Genomic DNA, 26,788 nt, shown 5'->3' on the forward strand with positions numbered 1-26,788 from the left:
ACAGATAATGGGCCAGGCAGTGTTTAAAAGAATACAGTTTCCGTGTAATTATTTTGGGTAAAGCTAGCCGGGTGGCGGGACACAGCCCGCCGCTTCACACTACACAGTTTCTCTTCATAGTCTTTGAACTTTACTTATGAAGTCTTTGCATACTTTTCCTATATACACACTGCTTGTTGGTATCCCAGAGATTCTGCTATTAGCTGAAGCATCATATTCTTTCCATGACTTATGATGTAGCCATGTTAAGATCACAATATTGCCCAATATTCTAAAGATTAGTATTGTATATCTCCGTTTTGGATTTTATTATTCATTTCAGGCTCCTGTTTTCAACTGTTTAATTAAACAACTTTGGATTCAACCCTCCTCTAGTCAAACTGGCTAATTTCTCCTCCCTCACTTGCTTTCATTAAACACTCTATACCTTACTAGAAATCTGGAAACAATTTTGAGTTTTCTTATTTTTACTATTTGATTATTTAAACAATCTTAATGTTTGCAGTCTATAAAATTTACTGTTTATGTTCATAAACATACTGTCAACACATTTCAGTCTTCATTGTCTCCTATCTGACCTACTGTCATGATCAAATGACTTACCGTGAATGTCGATGTTTGTATTAAAACTCACTACAGTCATAGTAAATCATCAAAGCCACAGCACTGAACAAACCACTTTATTTAACTTCTCTTTTCTTCAGCCATTCATAAGACGAGGTCCAGCTTCATTAAAAATGATTAATAGAATTCCCATGACCTGTCTGCCATGCTTTTTCCTAAATTCACCTTCAGACATGGGCAACTTTATGTATACAATATATTACTATATTGCACATAATGCTAAGTAAACCTATAAAAGTTAATAGAAGAATGGATGTAATAATAAATACTTTATATCATCTGATAACTGATAAGAAAACATCATTACTATTTTTTCTACCGTATGTACCCAAAGATCTAATTAATATTACTTTTCTGTTTGCAGATATTTATGCATTTTGTTGATTCAGTCATTCTCATGTTTAAATGGTACCTTTAAAATGATAGTAACCTTTAGGCTGGTCACATTAAATACAGAAAAATAGCATCTTATTATTCCAAGGCTAGGTTGTAGTATGTAAGTGTGATATCAGGGACTCTTGAAACTGTATAATACAACTCACCAGTTAATGGAGATATATAAACTTCATGGATTATGATTAGCAACTAAGGAGAGATGGGGGAATTGGGGTTTTTAAGGGATATTTAAAAGAATAATAATGAAATCCAGCAAATAATGAAAATACAGCAAACTACGTTTTACTCCTGATTGAGCATAAGCTTAGCTAAATCCATCATTACAGTCTAGGAGTGGATGCAGCAGTCCATCAGGATTGCACAGTAGAATGAGTTGTCTGCTGCAAAGCCTAGTAGCTGGGATTTGATCACCAGAATTTACAGGGAAGAAGGAGAGAAACCACTCAAGCAAGTTGTTCTTCAGCTTCTACAAACACTCTGGACAGCATTTATGCCCTGTCTCCAATAATAAATAAATAAATTTAAAAACAGCTATTTTTTACATTAATTGTGTTCTCTGAAGTTGTACAATAAAGTGTATTTTTTCCTTCCTTCTAATAAATATCTTCAAATGTAGAGAAAATGAAATTTCTTCTCCCAACATCAAAGAAAGTTTGAGGCACTCTATCATATAGAAAGAAAAATTAAGACTTTCTTTTGTTTTTATTTTGGGTTTTTTGATTTTTTGGTTTTTGTTTTTCGAAAGAGGGTTTCTCTGTGTATGTTAGGTGCCTGTTCTGGAGCTAGCTCTTGTAGATCAACCAGGATGGCCCAAACTCACAGAGTGCCACCTGCCTCTGCCTCTCTAATGTTGGGGTTAAAGGCATGAACTATCACAGCCCAGTTTATAAGGGCTCTCTATTGACTCCTCACAGGGAGAAAATCTACTTGCTAAGAATTTGTTTATTCACCATACAATAAGGCCTGATGAATTTGCAATAAATTAGAAATTCAAAGGTAAACACAAAATTCAAAATGTCATTTATTCCATATAGATATTCAAGATATTCAGTGATCTTGTCTGAAATTTAGTGGGGAGGATTTTCTAGAGAGTCAGAACAAATAGAATGTGTATATCATAAAACAGGATTCATTAGACTGGCAGCCACAATGGTAATTGATTAGTTCAGTGTTGATTATCTCCATACTATAGAGGCTGAGAACCCTATAGATACTCAGTCATATAAACTGGATGCTTCAGCAGACCCAAGGTGATGCTAAAGACCTGAAAGACTCCTATAAGGGACTAGTATGTCTGTTTAAGATATCCATTTCATATTTTCTCCATCCTTCCTGAACAAGCACCTCAACAAGTCTTCCTTCTTTACCTGCAAAATTGTCAATCCATCAAAATGAGTTTCTCTGGAGCATTACATGAGGGAATGCAAACCCATAACAGCTTTAAATATCTTTTTAAGTAAGGACAAACTACATCCTCTTCCATCATGGGAATGGTCAACTAAAATAAATCTGTTACCATTTCACTGGCAGATCACCATGTGGCATAGTATCATATTAGGGGCTCAGTAAAAGTCTTTGTTACTGACATGTTTGACATTCTGTAGTATCCCTTAGTTGAGCTTTGGTGAGTGAAGGTCTATGTTCTTGAGCCCATGTATAACCTTCAGCTCTGCCTCTACTTTATCTTTGCACTTAAGTTCATAGGAAAATCATAGTGATATGCAGGTCACCACTATCTACAGAACAAGTAATCCTATCTACTTAATCATGGTAAGTCACGTTTTGGTAAGAATTCACACAACACACAAGTATCTTTACATCCTTTCATGCCCTCAGCCATACAGCCAAATTATTATCTACAAATTTGAATCACTATACAATCACACACTAGGCCAATTTTTTTTCAAAGAAAAATATATGGCCTAGTGTGCTGCCTGAAGTTCTGCCCAGTCTCTAGAATTCTCCTCACTGATGCCTTTCAAAATTGTTTAAGGAAAGGGCTTTAATTCTTCAGTTGTCTGCTTCTAGTTGCTGCCTGCAGAATATATAGAATCAACTGTAAATTGGACTCTGATCTTTTCTTCTTCAGCAAATGTATCATGAGACATGTTTTCTGAAGACATAGGTGCAAGGCTGGGGACAGAAGGCATGTGACAAGTGTAGGGACAATAGATATTTGAGCACTCTTGATGCAACTCATTGTGCATTCTCCTAAGGGCAGATGACATGTATAGCATATACATTTGATGATGGAGGCTGCTGAGCTTACCCAACTTTATGTCTTGGTGAGCCAGGTAACATAAAGCTCACAATGGACAACTTAAATTGTGTGTTAACATGGTGACTTACTGTGATGTATTTAGTTTCCTCTAAGGCCAAGTGGTAGGTTAAGAGCTGTCTATTCAAGAGAACTTTTTCTTTTCAGAAGATGGTAAAACCTTGCTCATGAAATCCAAGGGCCTCAAAATTCCCCTGTAGAGGCCTACTAGACCCTCTAAACAGTATCACTAACTGCCATTAGTACCTCCAATCCTATTAGGTCTGCAGGATCATATGTCTGACCTGGACATACCACAGAGCCTTCTCTTCTTCTGGGCCTACACTACAAAATAGAAAAATTTAGAGTCACTTGGTTTATTAATCAGAGTAACACCCACAAATGAGGAATGTTCTGCATCCAAAATCCAAGTAAATTAATTAAATGTTCACTTCCTTCTTGATGGTATGAATTCCCAGGTGCAACAATTTATCCTTCACTTTAAAATCAATATTTAAATGCCCCACATCACTGGACCTACAGAAATTTTAGTGATGTAGATGACTTTTGAATTTTTACTGGCTTTATCTTTTATCCTCTGATGCACATGTATGTTACCAAAAAGCAAACAATAGTTACTACCTCTTGTTAATTCAGTCTAATAAAATGTCATCATCAATATGATAGGCCACTTGAAGGTATAGGGATACAACATCCCTATAAGTTATGATATAGGACTAAAGAATTACAATATTCTTGAGTCATGTTGTCTGTTACTGAGATTCAAGATATCCTTTTGTTCATTTTTCCTGAAATTTTCTGCTTATCAGGATGGAACAAAAATTTAGTAGGCTTCCTAGCTACTTTACTTCTTTGAATATTATAATGAATTAGCCATTGGTATAGGTGAAGACAATTTGATTATTTCTTTTCCTCTGTTTTCCAATATGGTAATTAAACTCACTTTGCAATTTGTGAGTTCAGTGAGCTACTTATTCATTGCTAATGTAGGGCCATTTTTTATATTTAAATTATCCATTTCAACATTTGTGACTCCCATTTTAGTTAAGACATAAAAAGAAAAATAAACTCTATTTAGAAAGAAGTCAGTTAGCCCAGCGCTTTCTAAAGGAGAATGAATTCTTGAGTTTGGATTCTATCACTTATGTAAAGTCTAGAGATGCTTGTATCTGTAATTCAAATGCCAGAGAAACAAAAACAGACAGGTACTTGGAGTCACTATCCAGTCAGGCTCTCCATAATCTCCCGTGTCAGTGAAAGATCCTGCTTCAAAATAAATGAGGTAGACAGCAACTGAGGAAGACACCTTATGTTGACCTCTATATGTACTTCTTCAAACATATGTGCACGCACTTACCTTCACATGTATACAAACATATATTATGCATACTATGTACATACACATATATATGTATATATGTATATGTATATATATACACAATATATACTGTGGGTATATAGTACCCAAAGTCATAAATTTACAAAAACAGAGAAATGATAGATTACATCTAGTATGTAGATGCTCCTCTTCCAAAACTTTTCTCCTAATGTCAGTGAAAGAAAAGTCTTGACTTTGTGGAAAGTTAAGTTTTACATGGCAAATCCATTCCAGCATCTAAATATCTCTGAACTTTCAAATACTTCTTTTGTTGTACAAGCTGGCATATTACATGTAGGTATCCAAACCAAAAATGCAGACTGATATACTTGTATGTTACTTGCATCATTGTCTAATTTACTTAATTTCCATTCTCATGCATATTCCCCAGGCTTCTACATGTAATAATTAGAAAACTCAATAAATTATTTAAGAGGTTAGAATGCTTCTTCATGTGTATAATCCTGTGAACTTTACTTCTTGGGCATGCTGATGTTTGAGTCTGGTTCAAGACATAAAAGAAAACAAAAGTAGTGAAGGTGGGTTTTGAGGGCATCAGCATTATTTTGTATCTCATGCGGGCAAGCTCATTGCTGGTTTTATAGACAGTAGATGAATTCCCTCAGGCAAAATTAGAGAGGGCAGTACTGCAGGGGATGGAGATGAAGATTCTCCCTGGTCAAAAATGACCCATCAGAATCAAAGAGCTCAGTATCTTCAGCCTCAACAGGTTCTTCTCATAAACTCCATTACAAGTTACTTGATCCCATAGTTTGTCAACATTCCTTGAAACTATGCTAGTATAACACTTATTATTTTTCTGACATGTTTTTATTGAGCTATATACTTTTTCTCTGCTCCCCTTCCTTCCTCTCCCCTCATTTTCAATGCTCTCCCATGGTCCCCATGCTCCCAATTTACTCAGGAGATCTTGTCTTTTTCTACTTCCCATGTCAATTAGATCCATGTATGTCCCTCTTAGGGTCCTCATTGTAGTCGAGGTTCTCTGGGTTTCTGATTTGTAGGCTGGTTTTCTTTGCTTTGTGTTTAAAAACCACTTGTAAGTGAGTACATATGACAATTGCCTTTCTGGGTCTGCCTTACCTCACTCAGTATGATATTTTCTAGTTCCATCCATTTGCCTGCAAAATTCAAGATGTCATTAATTTTTCTGCTGTGTAGTACTGCATTGTGAAAATGTACCACATTTTCCTTACCAATTCTTCGGTCAAGAGACATTTACGTTGTTTCAGTGTTCTGGCTATGACAAACAAAGCTGCTATGAACATTGTTGAGCACATATTCTTATGGTACGATTTAGCATCCCCAAAAGTGATATTGCTGGGTTTTTAGGAAAGTTGTTTCCTAATTTTCTGACACTTGCCAAAGGGGATGTACCAGCTTGCTTTCCCATCAGTAATGCAGGAGTGTTCCCGTTACCCCACACACTCTCCAGCATAAGTTTTCATCAGTGTTTTTGATCTTGGTCATTCTTACAGGTGTAAGATAAAAATCTCAGAGTTATTTTGATTTGCATTTCTCTAATGATTAAGGATGTTAAGCATTTCCTTAAGTGTCCTTCAGCCATTTTAGATTCCTCTGTTGAGAGTTTTCTGTTTAGGTCTCTACTCCATTTTTTATTGTGTTATTTGTTCTTTTGATGAGAAATTTCTTGAGTTCTTTGTATATTTTAGAGATCAGACTTCTTTATGATGTAGGGTTTGTGAAGATCTTTCCTCATTCAGTAGGCTGCCATTTTACTTGTATTCTAACTCAGTCAATAATATGATTAGTGGCTGTTTTTCTTTGCTTTTCTTTTTAATCTTCAGTCTAACGACTATGGGAGAGATGATTCTCTCTCAAGACATATGCAGAATTCTTTAGACTGTTCATATATATCATGAAAAATGAGGTGTCATCTCTGTGATTATTCTTTTACTTTACTGTATTCTGTGGAAGTAACTGACCAGTATCATTAAGATTTTTATAATTCATGAGAGGCTTTGGAGTTATAGCGATCTATCTATCTATCTATCTATCTATCTCACAAAAATCTTTGCTTCTCACAAGGAATGTATCAGGAGCATCACACACATGTATAATGTTTATTTTCCCCCAAAGGAAAAGTTTTTTGTTTTCTTAAAATTTTCTTAAAATACTGGAATTAGTAAGCATGTACATAACAGAATTATTCTTCCACCAGACATTTATTTGTTCACCATAGTACAAGTCAGAGTTTCATTCTCGGTCAGAGTTGGTATGTGAATAAAAAATATGATAGTTTACTATACCAACTTTAAAAGCAAAACAAAATATATACTTTCTCCAATGTATTGAAAGGATAATCACTAAATATACAAGATTTGTAAAAATACAGAAACATCACCTCTTAAATATATTTTTAAAAATTTATTTTATTCCAAATTATGTATAGATGTGGAGGGGGTCAGTGCACATAAGTACTGGTAATCTTGAAAGAAAGAAGGTGTTTGATCTTTTAGAACTATTGTTGTAGGGTGTGAGCAACATGATATGTGTGATAGAAACCCAACTCTGGTCCTCTACAAGAGCAGTATGTGTACCAAATCACTGTGCCATCTTTACAGAGCCTTTGAATTGTCTTTTCAGTGTTTTCTGAAAAAGACATTTATTTCATCAAGAAAAATCAAAGCTATCATACATGAATTTTATTTATTTATTAAATCTAGGACTCTAAGACTGAAAAGTAACTATCTCCAACTGCATTGCTAAAATAATTTTCCCCTCCTTTCTAAAATCTTGCCCCTTGGAATAAAATCAAGAATGAACTCTTTTTCCTGAGGACATTAAAACAAAAGAAGCATAAATACATTTGTGCCATTTTAAGTGATCTGATGAAATTTCTAGTCTCAAATTTGCTTCTCCATTATAACTTCCCAGATGTGTAGCTAAAAAAATTCAAGAAGTTCTGTGTATGTTTTTGATACTTTATAAAAAAATATTAAAATCCAACATTTAATAGAAAGGTCTTAGATTTACCTCAAGATTACCTTGAGGTTATTTCTCCTTTAATGGAATTAAGAGTATTGGCTTAATTAATTTTTATCTATTTAGAGCTAAGTCTATGGGCATTTACTTTTATTTTTCTGTGAAGTCTGGAAAAAAGTATCAATCAGTGTCAAATTGAGGTTTTTTTATACATTGGAGAAGGAGTCAAAATTAGAGGTCTCCATCAGGTCCCTCCCCTTGGAAATCAGGATACCTAAGGAACAGAAGAAGAAAGAGTGTAGGAGTCAGAGGGGTCCAGGATACCAAGAGAACATCACCGAATCAACTAAGTTGAGCTTATATGGATTCAGACAGACTGAAGCAGCAAGCTCAGGGACTATGTAGGTTCTTGATTCTGTAGGCCATGTTCTTCTGGTGTCCTTGCCCTTCTTTCTCCTACAATCTTTCCTTCCATTCTTCTTAGGAGTTTTCTGAGCTCCACATAATGTTTGGCTGTTGGTCTCTTTATGTCCCCATAAGCTGCTGGAGGAAGCCTCCTGATGAGAATTGGGCTAGGCACCAAGCTACAAGTATAACAGAATCATTAGGAATCATTTCACTGATTTTTTTTCTTGGTCAGTTATGTTTGGTGTAATTCTACACCATCTGCACTAGATCTCTGAGCCATCCATATTCAGGTTCCTAGCCATCCAGGCAGTGTAGGACATGGGTTTCGTATTGTGGCTTGTGCCTCAAGTTAGACCTGTCATTGTCTCCCACAAATTCTCATGCATCTTGTAGGTAGGACAAGTGAAAGTTTTATTGCTAGGTTGATGTTCCAATTCAACCACTGGGAACTTATTCTGGTTTCAGAAGATAGACTGTTCAGGCCTCATATTCTTTATTATTAGAAGTCCTGCTAAGGTCACCCTCATAGGATCTAGGAAGTTTCTATTATACTAGGTTGACACATTGCCCCCTAAAGACTCACCTATTCCAGTTATCGCTCCATACTTTTCCCCTCTGTCTCTTCCTTCTCCTCTTAATTCCTTATGTTCCCATTCCCATACAGGTTCACCCACATAATCTATTTTATTCCTCCTTCCAAGGGATATCAACATGTTCTTCTCCCCATTATTCTCCTTTCATCTAACTTCTCTGAGTCTGTGCATTGTAGCATGGTTATCCTTTACCTTATGTCTAGCACCCACATATAAGTGAGTGCATACCATGTTTGTCTTTCTGGGTCTCTGTTGCCTCACTCAGGATGATTTTTTTCATAGTTCCACCCATTTACTTGCAATTTTCATGATGTCAGTTTTTTCCCAACAGCTGAGTAATATTCCATTGTATAAATTTATCACATTTTCCTTATCAATTATTTGGTTAAGGGACATCTAAGATTTTTTTCTAGTTTTGGCTATTATGAATTAGGCAGTTATAAACATAGGTGAGCAAGTATCCTTGTAGTAGCATGGGACATCCATTGGATATATGCCAAAATGTGGTATACCTGGGCTTTGAGGTAGATTAATTCCCAATTTCTGACTAACTCTTATCACAAAATGAAGCTTACAAGAGCAGGAATGAGTTTCATCTATTAAGTTATTGGCCAAAGATATCCTATGGGAATCCCAAACAAACAACCCAAGCTGTTTCCAAGTCTATTTGTTGCTCTCTATAAACTGACTGCAAGTTCCCATTTCTGTAGACGATACCTATATGCCTAATTTATCATGGAGAATTCAAGTTGGTTCACACATATAGCCATAAACCCTACTGACTAGTCTTCTTGGTTCTAGAAGGTACTCTGAACATACAATGAAACATAGTTCTTTAGAAGCTAATTCTTTCTACTTGAGGTGAGTGTAAGGAATTACCTCACTTACATTTATCCTTTGTGGTTTTTTACTAACCAATTTTCCTCTGTGCTGGAAATACAAATTTACTTTCTTTTCAGATACTAACATTGTTCTTGATGTAGTAAATAATAAATTTTCATTTTTTTACTACTTTGACACATTAATTGAAAAAAGACATCTTCATTAATGAAGTATTCTGAGAGCATAAGGTAGTGAGAAATAATCAACCTTAAATACATACCTACCTATGAATAAAATTATATAAACTGAACAGGTTTGTAGACAGAGACTGCTTGTATATTTCCTTGCCACCCAGACCCTAATAATCACACAGAAACTATATCAGTTACAACACTTCTTGCCAATAGCTTAGGCATCTTTCTAGTTAGTTGTTATATCTTAAAATAACCCATTTCTATTATTCGGTATATCACCACAAGGCTGTGGCTTACAGGGTCAGGTTCCTGTGTCTGTCTCCTTTGGCGGGTAAATAGCATCTCTCTGACCCCACCTACTCTCTCTTTATATCTCTTTTCTGATTTCTCTCCTGGCTTCACCCTGCTAGGTCATTGGTCAAAACAATTTTCTTCATCAACCAATGAAAGCAACATGCATACAGAAGGATATTCCACATCATATCCCCTTTTCAGTCAAATTGAAAAGGAAGATTTTGACTAGAATTACAGTTATAATATTTCTTTGTAAGTCTAAAGTTTCATATCTAATTTATATTTTATTATAACTAAGGAAAACTGTTAACTAATTGTTTTCTACTTCATCAAAGACTCCAGAAGGATATAATATTACCTAAGTAAATAGGAAGTAAATTCCAAGCAACATATAAAACTCTAGAATTGACATACACATCTCATTGTCTGGACAGTTACCCAAAGCTTTTTTTGTAACATTGGGGCATCAATCTTCAGGTCCATAGTATCTGGCAGAGTTTTCCATGAGGCAGGAAATCTGAAAGACTGTTTTGTCTTTGTTGGCAGTTTGTCTGCCCCTTTTTTCTGTATTCTGTAGAATGTCTGGCAGACTTATTCATGAAGCAAGAACCCAAAAGGACTGTTTCACCTTCTTTAAGTAATTTCAGCTGTTACTCTTTTTGGGGGTTCCTGCATGTCCAGTTTATACAGCATACCATCAAATAGTCCAGGCAAGAGCAGTTTCTTGATCAAATGTCTAGCAAATTTCATAAGGAGCCTCATCAATGCTCATCATCCTCTTGAAGTAATTGGTGCTACCAGGAGTAGATGTGCCTCATTGTCATGAAAAGTCCTAAGTTTTCTTTTTTTTTTTTCAGAAAATATGGTTTAATTTGATGAATCTCTTGTGACACAATGGTTCTTTATGATGATCTGTTTTTATTAAAATCCAGAAGAAAATTTACTATATGATCACTACTGATGTTCTAGAGGAATTAATCCCATGTGTTATTTCAGAAACTAAGAGAAAACCCTCTGGTAGCATGTGTTGTCTATGCCTATAGCATTTTTTTCTACCTTCCCTGCTTTGGTTACTGGAGACTTCTTTTCTATCTTCTAAGTCCAAGGTAGGGGCAGAATTATAGAAAGGTATTCTTACCAATGACTTTACTTTCTATGGTTTCAATCAGCCCAAGTTTTTTTTTTTCCTCATGGTTTATTTTTTTTTATATTTAAAAATTTCCATCTCCTTCCCTCCTCCTCCCCCTTCCCTCCCCTCCTTCTCCTCCTTCACTCCCCTCCCCTCCACCCATACCTCCCCTCCCTCCCTCTCAAGGCCAAGGAGCCATCAGGGTTCCCCACTCTATGCTAAGACCAAGGTCCTCCCAACTCCCCCCAGGTCCAGGAAGGTGATCGACCAAGCTGAGAAGGCTCCCACAGAGCCCGTCCATGAGGAACAATCAGAGCCCAGAGCCATTGTCCTTTGCTTCTCAGTCAGCCCCCGCTGTTGGCCACACTCAGAGAGACGGGTTTGGTCGCATGATCCATCAGTCCCATTCCAACTGGAGTTGGTGATCTCCCATTAGTTCTGTCCCACCGTTTCCATGAGTGAACGCACCCCTCTCGTTCCTGACTTTCTCCCTCATGTTCTCGCTCCTTCTGCTCCTCATCAGGACCTTGGGAGCTCAGTCCAGTGCTCCAATGTGGGGCTCAGTCACCTTCCCCATCTGTCGCCAGCTGGAGGTTCCCTCACGGTCCTGACTTTCTTTCTCATGTTCTCTCTCCTTCTGCTCCTCATCAGGACCTTGGGAGCTCAGTCCGGTGCTCCAATGTGGGGCTCTGTCATTTTCTTCATCTATCGTCAGGTGGAGGTTCTATGGTGATATGCAAGAAATTCATCAGTATGGCTATAGGAACTGGGCTTTTCAGGCTCCCTCTCCTCAGCTGCCCAAGGAACTAACTGGGGGCGTCTCCCTGGAAACCTGGGAACCCCTCTAGGGTCAAGTCTCTTGTCAACCCTCAGGTAGCTCCTTAAATTAAGATATATGCTTCCCTGCTCTCATATCCACCATTCCTATATCCCAAGCACCCCATTCCTCCGAGCTCCTCCCCCCCCCCGCTCTCCCCTTCACACTTTTCTCTCCCCATCTTCCCTTGGCCCAGTCTTGCCCAACCCTCAAGTTCCCAATTTTGCCTGGCGATCGTGTCTACTTCCAATATCCAGGCAAAATATTTTAAATGCCATATTATGTAGGTCATTGAAAGGTTTGAAGAATACTTATCCATTAGAAATATATCTCTGTACATCTAGAAAACCTAATTAACATGACTACAAACTTGACTATTATGGATGACTATCTTTTAACCTACATTTCTTAATTATATATTACATTTTTAAATTTTACAAACACAGTACTTTAATCAAGAGCAGAAATATACATATAACAAAGTAGTATTATGGATGTACACACTAAGTAGACCTAGCTAAAGAAATAAATACTTAAGTATTTATTTGTGTAACAGTCTAATGAAAATATGTTTATTTAAGCTTAAACCTTGTTTTTACGGAATCTGACTAGCAGTGCCTACATTTCTCAGGCTCTGAAACATTTTTCTTCAAATTAGGCCAGTTTTTCATTGTTGTTATTCTTTTACTTAAAAATCTAATATTATATATATTAAAATCCACTTCATTCTTGTTTGTTAAGCTACTGTATATTTCCTTTTTAGTCTATCTTGACTGATTTCTATGGTATTCTTTCTGTATGAATTAATACATTAATACTTAATTGTAACTTTGTTTAATCTATTTCTTATCTTAATTAATTATGTTTGTATATCATTAGATAACACTGGAAATTAATAGAACTTTTTTGTGTAAAAAGGACAATTTTATTTAAGGCAGATCAAAACAGAAGAAAAGAAAAAATGAAGAAAGGAATGTAGAAAGAAGGAAAGAAAGAAAGAAAAAAGAAAGAAGGGAGGGAGGGAGGGAGGAAGGAAGGAAGGAAGGAAGGAAGGAAGGAAGGAAAGAAGGAAAAGGAAGAAAGGGAAAAGAAAGGAGGAAGAAGCATTGAAGGAGGAAGAAAAGAAGGAAAGAAAGGAAGGAAAGATGACTTCTACCTAATGTGCATTGCAATTGCCATAAGTGATCAGATTTTGTTTATGTTTCTGTATTGCTGTGTCTCAGTACAACACTAGAATCACTGTCTGCATTATCACTTAAAAATAGATAAGGTGTCATCATTGAAACAGCAGTTATATGGCAAAGTGGGAATGTACACCTGAGAGCCTTGTTCACTCTTCTGGGATATATGACCCCTGTACAAATTGTAACACAAATAAACCATGGGATTCATTTTTTTTACTGCAATCCAGTTGTGAGAATTGGTCACTGTAGGAATGCAATCGGCTCCTGTCCTAGACGGAAGTCACTTCCTACACTCCTTGAATTGTCCTAATCTAACACTGATTTCAGTTTAACAGGAATAGAAAATAAAACCACAACCCTAATTGGCATGCCCCTGGAAGTCCTTCCTATTCAGAAGATGTCTCTAGAAATGGGATTTGTGAGACTTGGAAATTCTAATTTGCTTTGGAGCTGAACGTTTTTCTCACTCAAGAGTTCCATTTGTGGGTTAGAATAATGGTTCTTTAAAACCTACTTCTTTTTATTTCTAACAATTAAATATTCAAACTTTGGAGTGTGTTTTTTAAGGGGATACATAAAAGAACAAAATCCATCATATCCTCCTTTATTTGTTTGTGTTTTCTTCCTTCATTCTTTACTGACCCCTCTTATCTTCCTCTTTACACTACTCTTTCCCACCTTTCTCTTCTTCAGAAGTAGTCACCAATGGATATTTTTTATTTACCTGATGGCTTCTTTCAGATATTGTTTGACATGCTCACTACATTTGGTATTTGATTAAAATGAAAGCTGAATCTCTGGTTTCACTGAATTCCAATTAGATGCTTTGACAAGAACACTGCAGAATATTGAACACATTGCATGCTCTCTCATCAGGAAGCAGCATCTCTCTAGAGGCCCCCAGTGAAGAAACACTTCCATTTCCAAAATGAGCAAAGCCAGTGGCAGACTCACTTATTCATTTTAAAGTTGCATTTTCTCCTCTGCATCTCTCCGTAGAATTGGTTGTAATGACATTATTCAATTCCACATCAGTTCTTCAGCTAGTAGATGTTCAAATTCTCTGAAGATCCCTTCTTGAATCAGTTACTTCAGCTGGAGGCACTAATTTTGCATGAAAATTTTGTGCTTATTTGACGTTTAACTAGGTAAACAGCAAATCCTCGACTGAGAGCAATAAATCTTAGAGAAAGCATGAATCAGGGGATATAGTGCTTTATAAAAATCCGTTATCTCTTTTGGCTCCTTGTGATGTGGGATGGGTTCCTTTAATATTTAAATGCTTCTCAGGTGTGACTGTACTGTCCTCTCAGTTAATGAAGACATGCTAAGTTTAAATTTTAAAGTGCATCTGGTTGACATTTGTAAGATACTGTGTCTCTAGCAATAACCTGGAATGTAAGTCAATTAATCATAGTCCTGTCAAGTACAATTCTTTGTAGCTTGTTTATAAAAACACACCATACAGGAATAAAGTAGAAAAGAGTGTGGAAGAATCAGCCCTGAAATCAAAGAGATTATTGCTTCTCTTTTTTGGTTCTAATTCCTTAAGATTAGATTTAAAACCGATTTCAATCGCATTATAGAGAGATGAGAAATATTTTAAATGCATTAGAGAAGAGCTTGTTTAGAAGCAATATTTGGTATTGAATGCATCCCCAAATGCTTTTATGTGTAGAATAAATATTTCAGACTGAAATTCTTATTTAAACCTTATCTTTGCTTTGCAGCCACTCACGGAAAGAAAGAAGAGAAAGCCAAGACAGTGGAGCAAGGTAAAAAAAAAAGTGAAGCAGGTTGACACTATCTTCTTTAGAAAGAAAACAACATGAGGAGGAAAAGACTGGATTCAGACAGGCAGAAGACAATAACCTTTAAATCTCTTGCTCCATAGCAATGTTCTTTCATGTGTTTTTTTGGACAGGGAGAATGTGAGGCCACTATCTGTCCTTGTCTTTCTTTTGTGTATTTAGCTTTGAGTATAAATCAGAACAGGAAACCCATACCGACTGTTTCATTGCACCACAGAGATGCTGAGGGCTATTGATAATTAGAAAATGATCTAGGTAATGAGTAGACACTTTTCTGTTTTGATTTCAGTACAACCTCACAGGTGATAGCCTGAAGAGTAAACATAATTCAACCCAATTTATGAAAAATAATTTATACTGCTTTAAAAGAATTTGTTAAATTTAAGGCACTGGGGCAAAGGGAAGTAAAAGTTATTACAGTTTATGTGATGACTTTGGTTGTGATTGCATTAAAATTTAATATTAAACATTAAAAGTCATAAATTTACATATAAATATGTGTATAAATATATATATATATTGTTTAATGTAGTTATACCAAAATATCACTCCAAAATATGCTTTAAAATGCTCCTGAGCATGGTCTCTTATCATTGAGAGCAATATTGTGCTTGTTCCTGCAGTACAACTAAGTTAAAAGATTTAAAGACTTTTTTTAGTGAAAATAGCATGATAATTATATTGATAATTTTCCATTTACTTGGTTTCTGGGTACCACCAACCATTTAAGGAATCAATGCAATATTTCAGCCAACTCTGTTTGAGCAAAAGTGTCTACATTAGTGTCTAAAATACAAAGAACAAACACAGGATCATGTTTTGGCTTGCTCACTTATGTAGCTTTCCATATGGGAATTTCTTAGGCAAAATGAAAACAATCATTCCCAGTCTGCTTTACTGACAAAAGACTGTTTAGCCCAAATAAAAAATCTTATGAGATGATACAACAAATTATAAATACCTAAATTGCATATATACTTTAGGTCATTTTTTTTCACATGAAAACAGTTCTGACAAATTATCATAACACACAATAGTCCACTGAACATCGTTGTTTTCTGTTCTCTAGTCATACAATTATTATCATAGCTTGCTTTGCTTCTTATTTTACCATTGTCTTTTTTATGTTTTGGTTTGGCTTTGTTTTGTATTCAGGATTTACTTTTGGCCTCAAACATGCCAAGCAGACTCTTTATAATTAAGCAGTATCCCAAGTCTAGTAGAATGTTTTAAAACAGTACCATATGTCAAAAGTAGACTGGCTAGCAATGGAGACTAGTGGTACCTAACATGATTACTAGGAACACTGTATGCTTGTTTAAGAAAGTGTCCCTTTTACTAACTCATTGACATTTCCTCAGTTTGGCAATGGTTCATTAGGATGTGAACTTAATCTTTCAGATTATTTTTATTATGATTTTATTAAAATTACATTTTTTCATATTAAATTCAGTATTGCATGTTAATATAAAGTTAAGAAATTATTTTTATAATAATTGTAAAACATTTCAGTTTTAAATGTATGAGAATGAGCTCTCATATTTTAAAATATAAACAAAAATTAGTATATTTAAACACATTGCCTTTTTGTGGTGGTATATTTATGCCAATAGCTGATGATAAATATTTTTAAAACATGAATAAAGCAGAGAGTTTGCATGTGAAAAAATTCTAACTTTGATGTATTTGTTTCATGATAGAATTCTAATATTTATTCTTAAGTGAATCTTTTAGAACTCTGTTTTCATTTCTTTTCTAAATAGTTTTAGTTAGCTTCAGAAATATTCATTATCTAAATAATGTATTGAGAAAAAACAAATATTATCAAGATACTTTTTCATTTATTTCAGTTTTAACTTGTGGATTTCTCTAGGGAAAACACCATGATTTACTTAATTCTTGTCAGATTTCAATGTGCTGTGCACTTTGAATCTAGTTATGCATATTGAACTGATGGGTATAGGTGCATGCCAGCTATGCATGAATATATTAACTCAAGCCCACTTTACATTATGGGAGACACTCTTTGGAAATGGTGGATTAATTTCTAGTGAACCTAGTTTATAAAAAGAGACATCATCACATAGAATAAGGGGAGACTAGGGGAACTAAAGGTCCAGAACTCCAAAAATTGTCATTTCAGTTTTAGTGTATGATGGGTTATGTTATTTTTATTTTTCTCAAGCAGCTCGTATGTTGGCTAAATTATAAGTCTGAAGATTAAGATTTTGTATATCCTTATACTTAAAATCCATTTAATTAGGAAGATATCCACAAGATTCTATGCAGGAGTATCAGAGTGGCTCTCAATAGATGTTTCCACAACTTATGTGGATGTGCTTATGGGAGGAATCAGTGTACCAAAGTTGAAAGTGATAGCTATGTGCTGCCATGCACAGATACATCATTACAGTTCATATAACGTGTCTCAAGTGAACGCATTGTGGTTTGATGATTACTAAACGCTGCTCTTTTCTGATATTTAATTTACTAAAATTAGTTGGTTTTGTGTACTTCTTCAAAATGAACCTGCAGTCTTAAACCATACTCCCCTGTGTTTTAATCTTTCTGGTTCCAAAGGAAACAACAGATGCTTTTTTTCTTAGAGCTAGCTAAGGGAGAGCAAACAGCTGCTCTAAAGAGGTACTACAAGCACAGGAAAAGACCAGTTAAGACAATTCTTTTGGGTCTCAGTAGAAAGGTTGTAGTAAGTTTTCTGAAGCAGGGGGAAAGTGGGGAAAAGAGACACAAATTAATCATATGTGAATTGTTTTTATTTCTGTCATTCATTCTGATTCACGAAATTATTGAAGTCATGTTTAGGATTTGTTCTAAGAGCCTCTCACCGTGGCCCATCAATTGATTGTATGCTCAATAAATATTTGTTGGTTGATTGCAAACATAGAGAAAATGTCAAGAAAGAAGTCTTAGCTGAGCTAGATTTCAACAACTTATGCTAAACACATTTATTAGCTATAAGAATATTCTGTAATGTCAAGTTCTAACAAAAATGTAGGCAAAAGTTAAGAAGTTAGATTAAATCTTCACCGTATTAATTCTGTCATTAAGACAAAAGAGCTACCTACTGACTGGGAGAAGATCTTCACCAACCCCACAACAGACAAAGGTCTGATCTCCAAAATACAAAAGAACTCAAGAAACTAGACTTTAAAATTCTAATTAACCCAATTAAAAAATGGGGCACTGAACTGAACAGAGAATTCTCAACAGAAGAAGTTCAAATGGCCAAAAGACACTTAAGGTCATGCTCAACCTCCTTAGCGATCAGGGAAATGCAAATCAAAACAACCTTGAGATACCATCTTACACCTGTCAGAATGGCTAAAATAAAAATACTATTGATAACCTTTGCTGGAGAGGATGTGGAGTAAGAAGTACACTCATCCACTGCTGGTGGGAATGCAAACTTGTGCAACCACTTTGGAAAGCAGTGTGGCAGTTTCTTAAGAAATTCGGAATCAACCTATCCCAGGATCCAGCAATACCACTCTTGAGAATATACCCAAGAGATGCCCTATCATACTCCAAAAGCATTTGTTCAACTATGTTCATAGCAGCATTATTTGTCATAGCCAGAACCTGGAAACAACCTAGATGTCCCTCAATGGAAGAATGAATACAGAATGTGTGAAATATATACACATTAGAGTACTACTCAGTGGTAAAAAACAATGACATCTTGAACGTTGCATGCAAATGGATGGAAATAGAAAACACTATTCTGAGTGAGGTAACCCAGACCCAAAACGATGAATTTGGTATGTACTCACTCATCAGTGGATTCTAGACATAAATAAAGGTCAGTGAGCCTATAATTCCTGATCATAGAGAAGCTAAATAAGAAGGTAAACCCAAAGGAAAACATATAGGTATCCTCCTGGATATTGGAAGTAGACTAGATTGTCAGGCAAAAGTAGAAACAATAAAAAAAATTTAATTATTATTCATCAACTCTATCAGTTTTCATATATTTACAGTTGGCTTTTATTCAGAAGTCTGGTGTGATGAACAATAATATGGACAAACATATGAAAATTATTTAATTTATTAATTATAAGTATGCTAATGTGAACTTAACAAGGCAAAAGGGAAAGTTAAATAATTGTTTAATTATACAAATTTGTGTACCAAATTCAGTAAAGTATACCTTATCCTTGCTTTTAAAATAAATTTATAAACTTAGGGAAGAATCAAAATCTAATACTTTTCTCAAAGGAAAAATTTTTGAGACTCTGATATGCAGTTGTTAAATGGAGTATTTCTTACATCAGATTATTATTATTTTACAGGAGGCCTTTTCTAGAAAGCCTCTTATTTTATAAGATTACAATAAAGTCAAACTTTATACTTTTAAATGTGTATGTAAAGTCCAATATCTTAAGGAAAATTTAAAAAGGCTGTAACCGAGTTATTATATGTAGCATTTAATTCTCCTATTAAACAAAATTACCTTACAACCCAGTTAATTTGACACACAATAATTTTTAAGAACAATATTTGATTTCCAATTAACCAACAACATGAATTGGAAGAAATTGGTCATCACATTATGAAGTGTAAATTATGAAAGTAAACATCAAAACTATGTCAAGGTTGACTTTTTCTAATAAGATATTCAATTTTGCTCTAATTTTAAAAAGATTTCAGTACACATAAGCAATCTAATCTGTATGCACATGAAGGATTTCTGTCTTTCTTTGGTTTGAATGTGATTCTGTAAACCATGTTACCCATATCATTGTAAGAGCCTTTAAATTTATCAGGATAACCTGTGGAAAATAAGTACATAGTGTGTGAGCCATTATGTTCCTTTATCTCAGTAGACAGTCTTTGTGTATGCACTGGTTAATTTTTAATCTGTGATGTGTAATTATTGTGCACTCATTCTGAGTTTAAAGTGATTGTTAAAAATATCTTAGAGTAGTGATTTCCCTGAGAAAGTCTTACTTATTTGAATGATTGGGTTTATATTTTTTGTATACCAAAATTCTTTTTAAAAAGGAAGGAATTTAAACTTTAAAAAGTCAATGGAGTAAAACTAAAAAGCTTAGTTGACCCAATTGTATTGAATGATTTGTGTGATGTGTGTTTATAAAAAACCAATCTGCGTATGTTGATTAAGTCTTGTTGTTGACCCTCAATAAATTTTAAATGATAAAAATGATTGATTCCTGTGAATTTCAAACCTTTGAAAACAGTTTTACTTCATTGTATAATATTTGTTGAGCGCCCACAACAGGCCAGGTGCTGGGAAGGGTTGTGTTTGACTCAAGAGTGAAGCTGATCTACAAACAACACCAAACAATACCTGCATGTGAACCCTCTATGTTTTTTTAAAACTTATTTTGCATATTTTAAAGAATGTTTAGCAGTTCATCATTTTACACAGTCATATAGACATTTCACTTCATCTTACCCTTATTTAGTATTTTTATATTAAGTCATTCTTGTTTGACTCATACAACCTATAGGAAATTCCTTTTCAGTTCTTGCTCTCTTAGTTTTTCCACTGTCCGTTCCATTTTCCCTTCAGTAGACAAAAAGCTGTAAATTCTACGTGTCACAGCGGAACACATTACTCAAGGAAGTTTGTGTGTTTATACATGTTTCTTCTTCAGAACCACCATCTGTCATGCATCATTTGATGCATGTCATTCAAATTTTTATTAGTAGCATTGACATTCAACACTGAAGACATTTTTTTTTTTTGCCTAGGAAATGAACCACCTGAATCAATGATGATGTTTGGATGTGATGATAAGAATATGCATTAATGTCATTATTTTCTTTCAAAACATAAAGATACAAGTATACATGTCAGATTTTCTGAAGGTCATTCTCCAATCCTTGCCTCTGCAAAGTGCCACTCTTACTATCTAGGAGCATCAGTAACAAGAAAGTCAGGAGGGGTGGTAGGTAGAAGGACTAAACTGGATCATTGAATCTCAGGGCAGGAAACAAAACTCCAAGAAAAGCATCACTCCTACGTTGCCTTCATTCAGTACCTTTTGTAATCCACTAGTATACATTCTTCACAAACAATTCACTGTTTTAGGTTCTAAAAGTAACACGTTCTTTGTATCATCTGTGTGTCTCTATTTCACTTATAATCCTTAAACTTTGTCTTAATCGGAAAATAAAAGAATACAAGTATGAACCATTTCTTTTTACATAGTTGAATATAATTATAAATATGAGGAAATTTTTCATGTGACCTGTTAATATAATGACAAAGTATTTTATATTTCCTTTGGGAGTAGATTATATAATTTGAGGAAACTTTCAACCAAAACAAAAATGTGTACAGTTTTGAGCATTTTCTACATTTTGACATTAGGTGGATGTTTAATTCCCCATTTCCATCATAAGGAAATTGTCCTCACACATACTGTTTCTCCTCACGGCATTCTGATCACCATTAGTAGTATCTGGAACTGAGAAACATTAAGTATTTAACTCAACTTTGCATATTATTTGACTTTGTAAAGTAGAATGTATAGAAGGCTGAAGAAATGCATTACAGTTTGTACTACTTAACACAAGTGCATACCGCCTCTAGATTTCAAAAGGAGTAGCCAATTTCTTCTTATTTTTTCTATTAAAATCTATATCTTTCATGCCATTAAACTGAGCTCATATATTGGCTGTATCTTTTTTCCCTTGAAACAGAATGTATGTCAAAATGCTTACATTCATAAAGTTAGAGAAAAGATTATCTTTGATTTTTTTGTCTCATTGACTTATTTTTTTAAGACATATTGGTTTTTCTACTAAAGTTCTACTTATAATAAAATAAAAAGATTTGCATTTATTATTTGTTTGCATTTAGTATGTATAATGTAACTTAGTATAAATTATTGGATTGTCAGCATAATAATTTAGAGTCAAATTTCAGAAAAAAAAAACTGAAATTTTCAACTCTACTATTACAGTAAATGAAATCACACATTTTAAGTTATTTCAAGAACTAGTGTGAAATTTAACATCATAGATAAGTTGAACTTGTGTAATCTTGTCTTACTTTTTGATAAAATGTTAGTATAAGCTTATTAAAAAATTCTTGAAATGTCAAATTTCAATTTATAATTTCCTTCAATAGTTTGTATTTATAAAACATTGCTTTAAAATTTTCTTCATCATTATAGCTATAAACATTTTAGTTCCATTCGCTTGAATTTTTACATTACAATATAAAGATAGTCATATAATTATCTAATGGCACTATATTATCATTTAAAACTCTGAAGATAAAATTTATCATGAAAAATTCTTGAGTTAGTACATTTAATTTGTGTCTTCAAAAAAGAAAAGTTTTATGTAATTTAGTGATAATTATGAAATATTAACCCAACATAAAGGTGTCTCAAAATAAAATATATATTTATCTTATTCTTATTATATAATACTATGACATTGGCTAGTCTTGTCCTGACTATGTTTATATATCAATTACTTTATTAGGCAATCCTTGAATAGCCTTCCATTTTATGAGAAATCCATAAGAATATATGTTTCTCAATGAAAGACAACCTATGTCTAAATCATTTCTATTTTTCATAAATGCTTAAGAATATATTGAATTCTGGTTGTGAGAACAGTCTATGCAAAATGAAAGCAGGGAAATCAGAAATGAAAAATGAAGAACATTGTAGGAGCAGCAAGATGGATAGGGGGATAAAGATGCTTGCTAGGAAAGCCTGGAGATCTGAGTTTTTCCCCTCAACTTGTATAAAGATGGAAAGGGACATCAACAAAAATTGTCCTCTTGCCTATATACATGCGCACACACACAGACATAAAAACAGACATACACACAAACATATGTGTACACATATACATACAAACAAAAATTCTTTCAATCATATGGAAATGAAAACCTTCTAGAAATAATCTGAATAAAATGCTAATATTTAAAATATTTTCATATATTTAGTTTACAATTAAATTTCAAAAGATATCAGCAAAACATGATGTTAAATAGTAAATAAATGAGATGTAATTCTATAAAAATGAATTTAGCCATGGGATTCTGTAATAATTACATAAGTTGTCTTGGAGATTAATACCCCATATATATATTCATATATATATATATATATATATATGAAGAATGAATTATATGTTCAGAATTAAATTATGAAACTGCCATAATATATTGTCTCTGGAGGCAGAAGACTGTAAGTGACCTAATGATGAGTGGCTGAAACTGTTTTTACAAGAAGGCAATATTGACTCTTTATTAGTTCTTCAGTACATAGCTCATTCTTTTATTAAACTTTACTGAATTAATATCATGAACAAATGAAAGTTGGAATATGATAGTATTCATGATATGCTTCATGAACAAAAAGAAAGTTAGGATATGATAGTATTCATTATGAATTATTGCCTGAAAAACTCCATCAAGAAACTCCTATAGCTGATAAACACACTAAGCAAAATCTGCTGGAATCAAATTAACACACAAAAATCCTTTACCCTCCTATATACAAATAAAAATGATCTGAAAAGAAAACCGTGGAAACAATGCTTTTCACAATAACCTTAATTAATAGAAAAATATGTTGGGGTATCTCTAACCAAACAATTAGAAGACTTGTATGGCAATTACTTCAAGTCTTTTTTTAGAATAAAATTGAGGACAATGTCAACTGATGAAAAGAACTCACATGCTCAAGCAACAGGAGGTTCAATATAATATAAATTACTTTCCTACCAAAAGCAAATTACAGATTCAAAGAAATCCACATCAAAATTCCAGTACAATTTTTTACAAATCTCAAGAGGAGAATTTTCATCTTCACATGGAAACAAAAAAATCCCTAAGATAGCTAAAACAACCCCAAGTAATAAAAGAACTGTGAGAGGCATCAGTAACCCTGATTTCAAGCTGTACTAAAGGAATAGTAACAAAAACCATTTGGGCACAAGAAACAGACAAGTTTCTCATTGGAATATAATTGAAGACTCAGACACAAATCCACACACCCATGGCCTCCTGAGTTTTCATAAGGAGACCAGAAATACACACTGAAAAGAAGAGAAATTTTAACAAATGGTGCTAGTCAAATGGGCAACTGCCTGTAGCAGAATACAATAGATTCACATTTGCCACTCTCCCAAAAATGAACTCCAAATAGATATAAGACCTGAACACAAAACCGAGCATCCTACAGGAAGAGAAAAGATTTTTACCAATTGCACATTTTCTAGAGGACTAATATTCAAAAAAATATAAAGAACAGAAGAAGCTTCATTTAAAGAAAACAAATGATCCATTTAAAAATGTGATATAGATATAAAAAGAATTCTCAAAAGAAGAAACTCAAATGAATAAGAAACACTTTTAAAAAATAGTCAATATCCTTAGCCTTAGGGAAATGCAATTTGAAACTACTTTGAGATTTCATCTTACACTAGTTAGAATGGCTAGAATTAATAACACAAGTGACAGCTCATTATTTCCAGAATGTGAAGTAAGAGAAACAATCATCTATTGCTGGTAGGAGTTCAACATTGTACAGTCCCGATGGAAATTAGTATGGTGGTTTCTCAGGAAGATGGGAATTGATGGATCTCAAGATCCAGCTATATCATCCTCGATATACACAAAAAGGATGCTTCATCCTTTCACAAAGACACTTACTCGACCATGTTAATTGGGGCTCTATTCATAGTAGCCAGAATTTGGAAACAATCTAGATGTCCCTCAACAGAAGAACGAATAAGGAAAATGTGGTGTATTTACACAGTGGAATATTATCATGATATTTGAAGACAAATGGATTGAGCTAGAAAAAAATCATCCTGAATGAGGTATCCCAGATCAGAATATGGTATGTATTAACTTACATGAGGATATTAGCTGGAAAGTCAATGATAACCAAGCTATAATGCATAGAAAAACAGAGGGTAGGTGTACAGTAAGGGAGTAGTGGAAAGAGATAGATCTCTTTATGGAAGAGAAATAGAATAGATAGTTATGAATGAAAGGGGGCCTGGAATGGGAGGATCAAGAGGGGAAGGTGGGGCAAGTCGTTGAGGAAAGGAATACAGGAAGAGTCAGCTAAAATTAAGGGCCATTTGATGGTTAGTATGGAGGTCTAATACAGTAGAAACCTCCTAAAATATATACATATATGAAGGCAATATAAATGAAATTGCCAGGTAATGGCTGAGAATGATTCTCAACTGGCCATTTCTTGTCACTAAATGAAGCTTCCCATATTGAGATTGGGTTACAACAAATTGAGTTGTTGGCCAAAGAGGCCCTACAGGAATCCCTGCATAACCCAGTCTGTTGTCAAGTTTATGGGTTACTTTCTATAAACTTATAGCATTGACCCCTTTATTTATTTACTCATTCATTCATTCATTCATTCATTCATTCATTCATTCAATTATTTTTTGAGACAGGGTTTCTCTGTGAATTCCTGGTTGTCCTGGAACTCACTCTGTAGACCACGTTAGGCTAGCCGTCTACTCAGAGATCCACCTGCCTCTGCCTCAAGAGTGCTGGGATTAAAAGTATGTGCCACCAACACCCGGCATGTTTGAACACAACATCCACTCAGCTCTTTAAACATGGATGTGTAGAGCTGATGCCTACCTAGAGGCTTCACTCCCATTTTCCCATGTCTTTTGTACTGGAAAGTACTCTACACGCTCTCAAAAGAGAAGCATAAACACCAAGCCAGCCACAGATCCTTCATCTACAATGGTGTACTGCCTATTAAGATAGGCTGGGGCAATGGTGGCACAAAGCTTTCAGATTAACCCATCATAACTGTTTTGACTTTAGGCCCATACTGTGAGATAGAACCCATACCCGAGAGTGATTAAGTGACCAAGGACTTGAAACTAGACAGGACAGCAGCCTAGGATAAAACCAAGTACTAGTGTTTTACTAAAAGAATGTAGTAGTAAAGTAATTCCTAAAGACATTCTGCTATATTCATAGATCAGTGCCTTGATCAGCCATGCTTAGAGAAGCTTTCTCCTGCAGGAGATCAAAACAAATACAGAGACTCACAGCCAGATATTATGCAGGAAGCAAGAGTTCTGGGAATACTCAGCCTTAAACAAGATGCCTTAAACAGGCTGTTTCTATCACCACCACCACCACCACCACCACCACCACCACCACCACCACCACCACCAAAGAGCTAAGGGAAACCTGCTGAAGAGGATGCCGGAGCAATGTAAGAGCAAGAAGGATGGAGGACAGCAGAAAAACAAGACCTTCTAAATCAACACACACAAAGTTTTTTTGAACTCATAGAGATTGTTGCTGCATGCAATGGGCCTGAAAGGCTATGCAACAGGTCCTGTTGCGCACAGATTATGAATTTCAGTTTAGTGTTTTTATAGGATTCTTTAATGTGCGAATGAGGGTGTCTTTGATTCTTATATGTCCTTTTAGGTTCTTTTCTTCTATTAGTCTGTCCTGACCAACTTCAATGTGATTATTTTTGTTTTATCTTAATATATTTTATTTGTTTACATTTCATTATTATCTCTTAGAAACCTGTTCTTTTCTAATGACAGGAAACAAAGTTGATCCAGGTGGGAAGGAAAAGGGGAAGAAACTGGGAAGATTAGAGAGTGGGGAAATTGAAATCAGGATATATTATATGAGAAAAGAAACTATTTTCAATAAGGGGAAAAAAGAAAACAAGGGAAAAGAAGGACATTGGCCATTATGACTAAGTGTATAGTTGTCATTATTCTTATTATGAAAGCTGATGAGAAATAAAATTAAGCAATGGATATATTTGATAGGAAACAGTATGTAACATTAAAAAGTTACACGTGGCAAAGCATTGTGAAATTGTGTATGTTGACTGACTGATAGATGATTGATTTTTTTTAA

General features: G+C 34.6%; 1 protein-coding gene across 1 annotated transcript in view; it reads left to right on the forward strand.

The window, feature by feature from the left end:
• Trdn (triadin) overlaps nucleotides 1-26,788 on the forward strand; it is a 340,388-nt gene that overhangs the window by 230,146 nt on the left and 83,454 nt on the right. Inside the window, exon 23 of the mRNA XM_042055567.1 lies at nucleotides 14,815-14,871. Within this exon, the coding sequence (XP_041911501.1) occupies nucleotides 14,815-14,871 (57 nt within the window). The remainder of the gene's footprint in view (nucleotides 1-14,814; nucleotides 14,872-26,788) is intronic.

Source organism: Arvicola amphibius, chromosome 8 (assembly GCF_903992535.2).
Source record: "Arvicola amphibius chromosome 8, mArvAmp1.2, whole genome shotgun sequence".
Lineage (NCBI taxonomy): Eukaryota > Metazoa > Chordata > Mammalia > Rodentia > Cricetidae > Arvicola > Arvicola amphibius.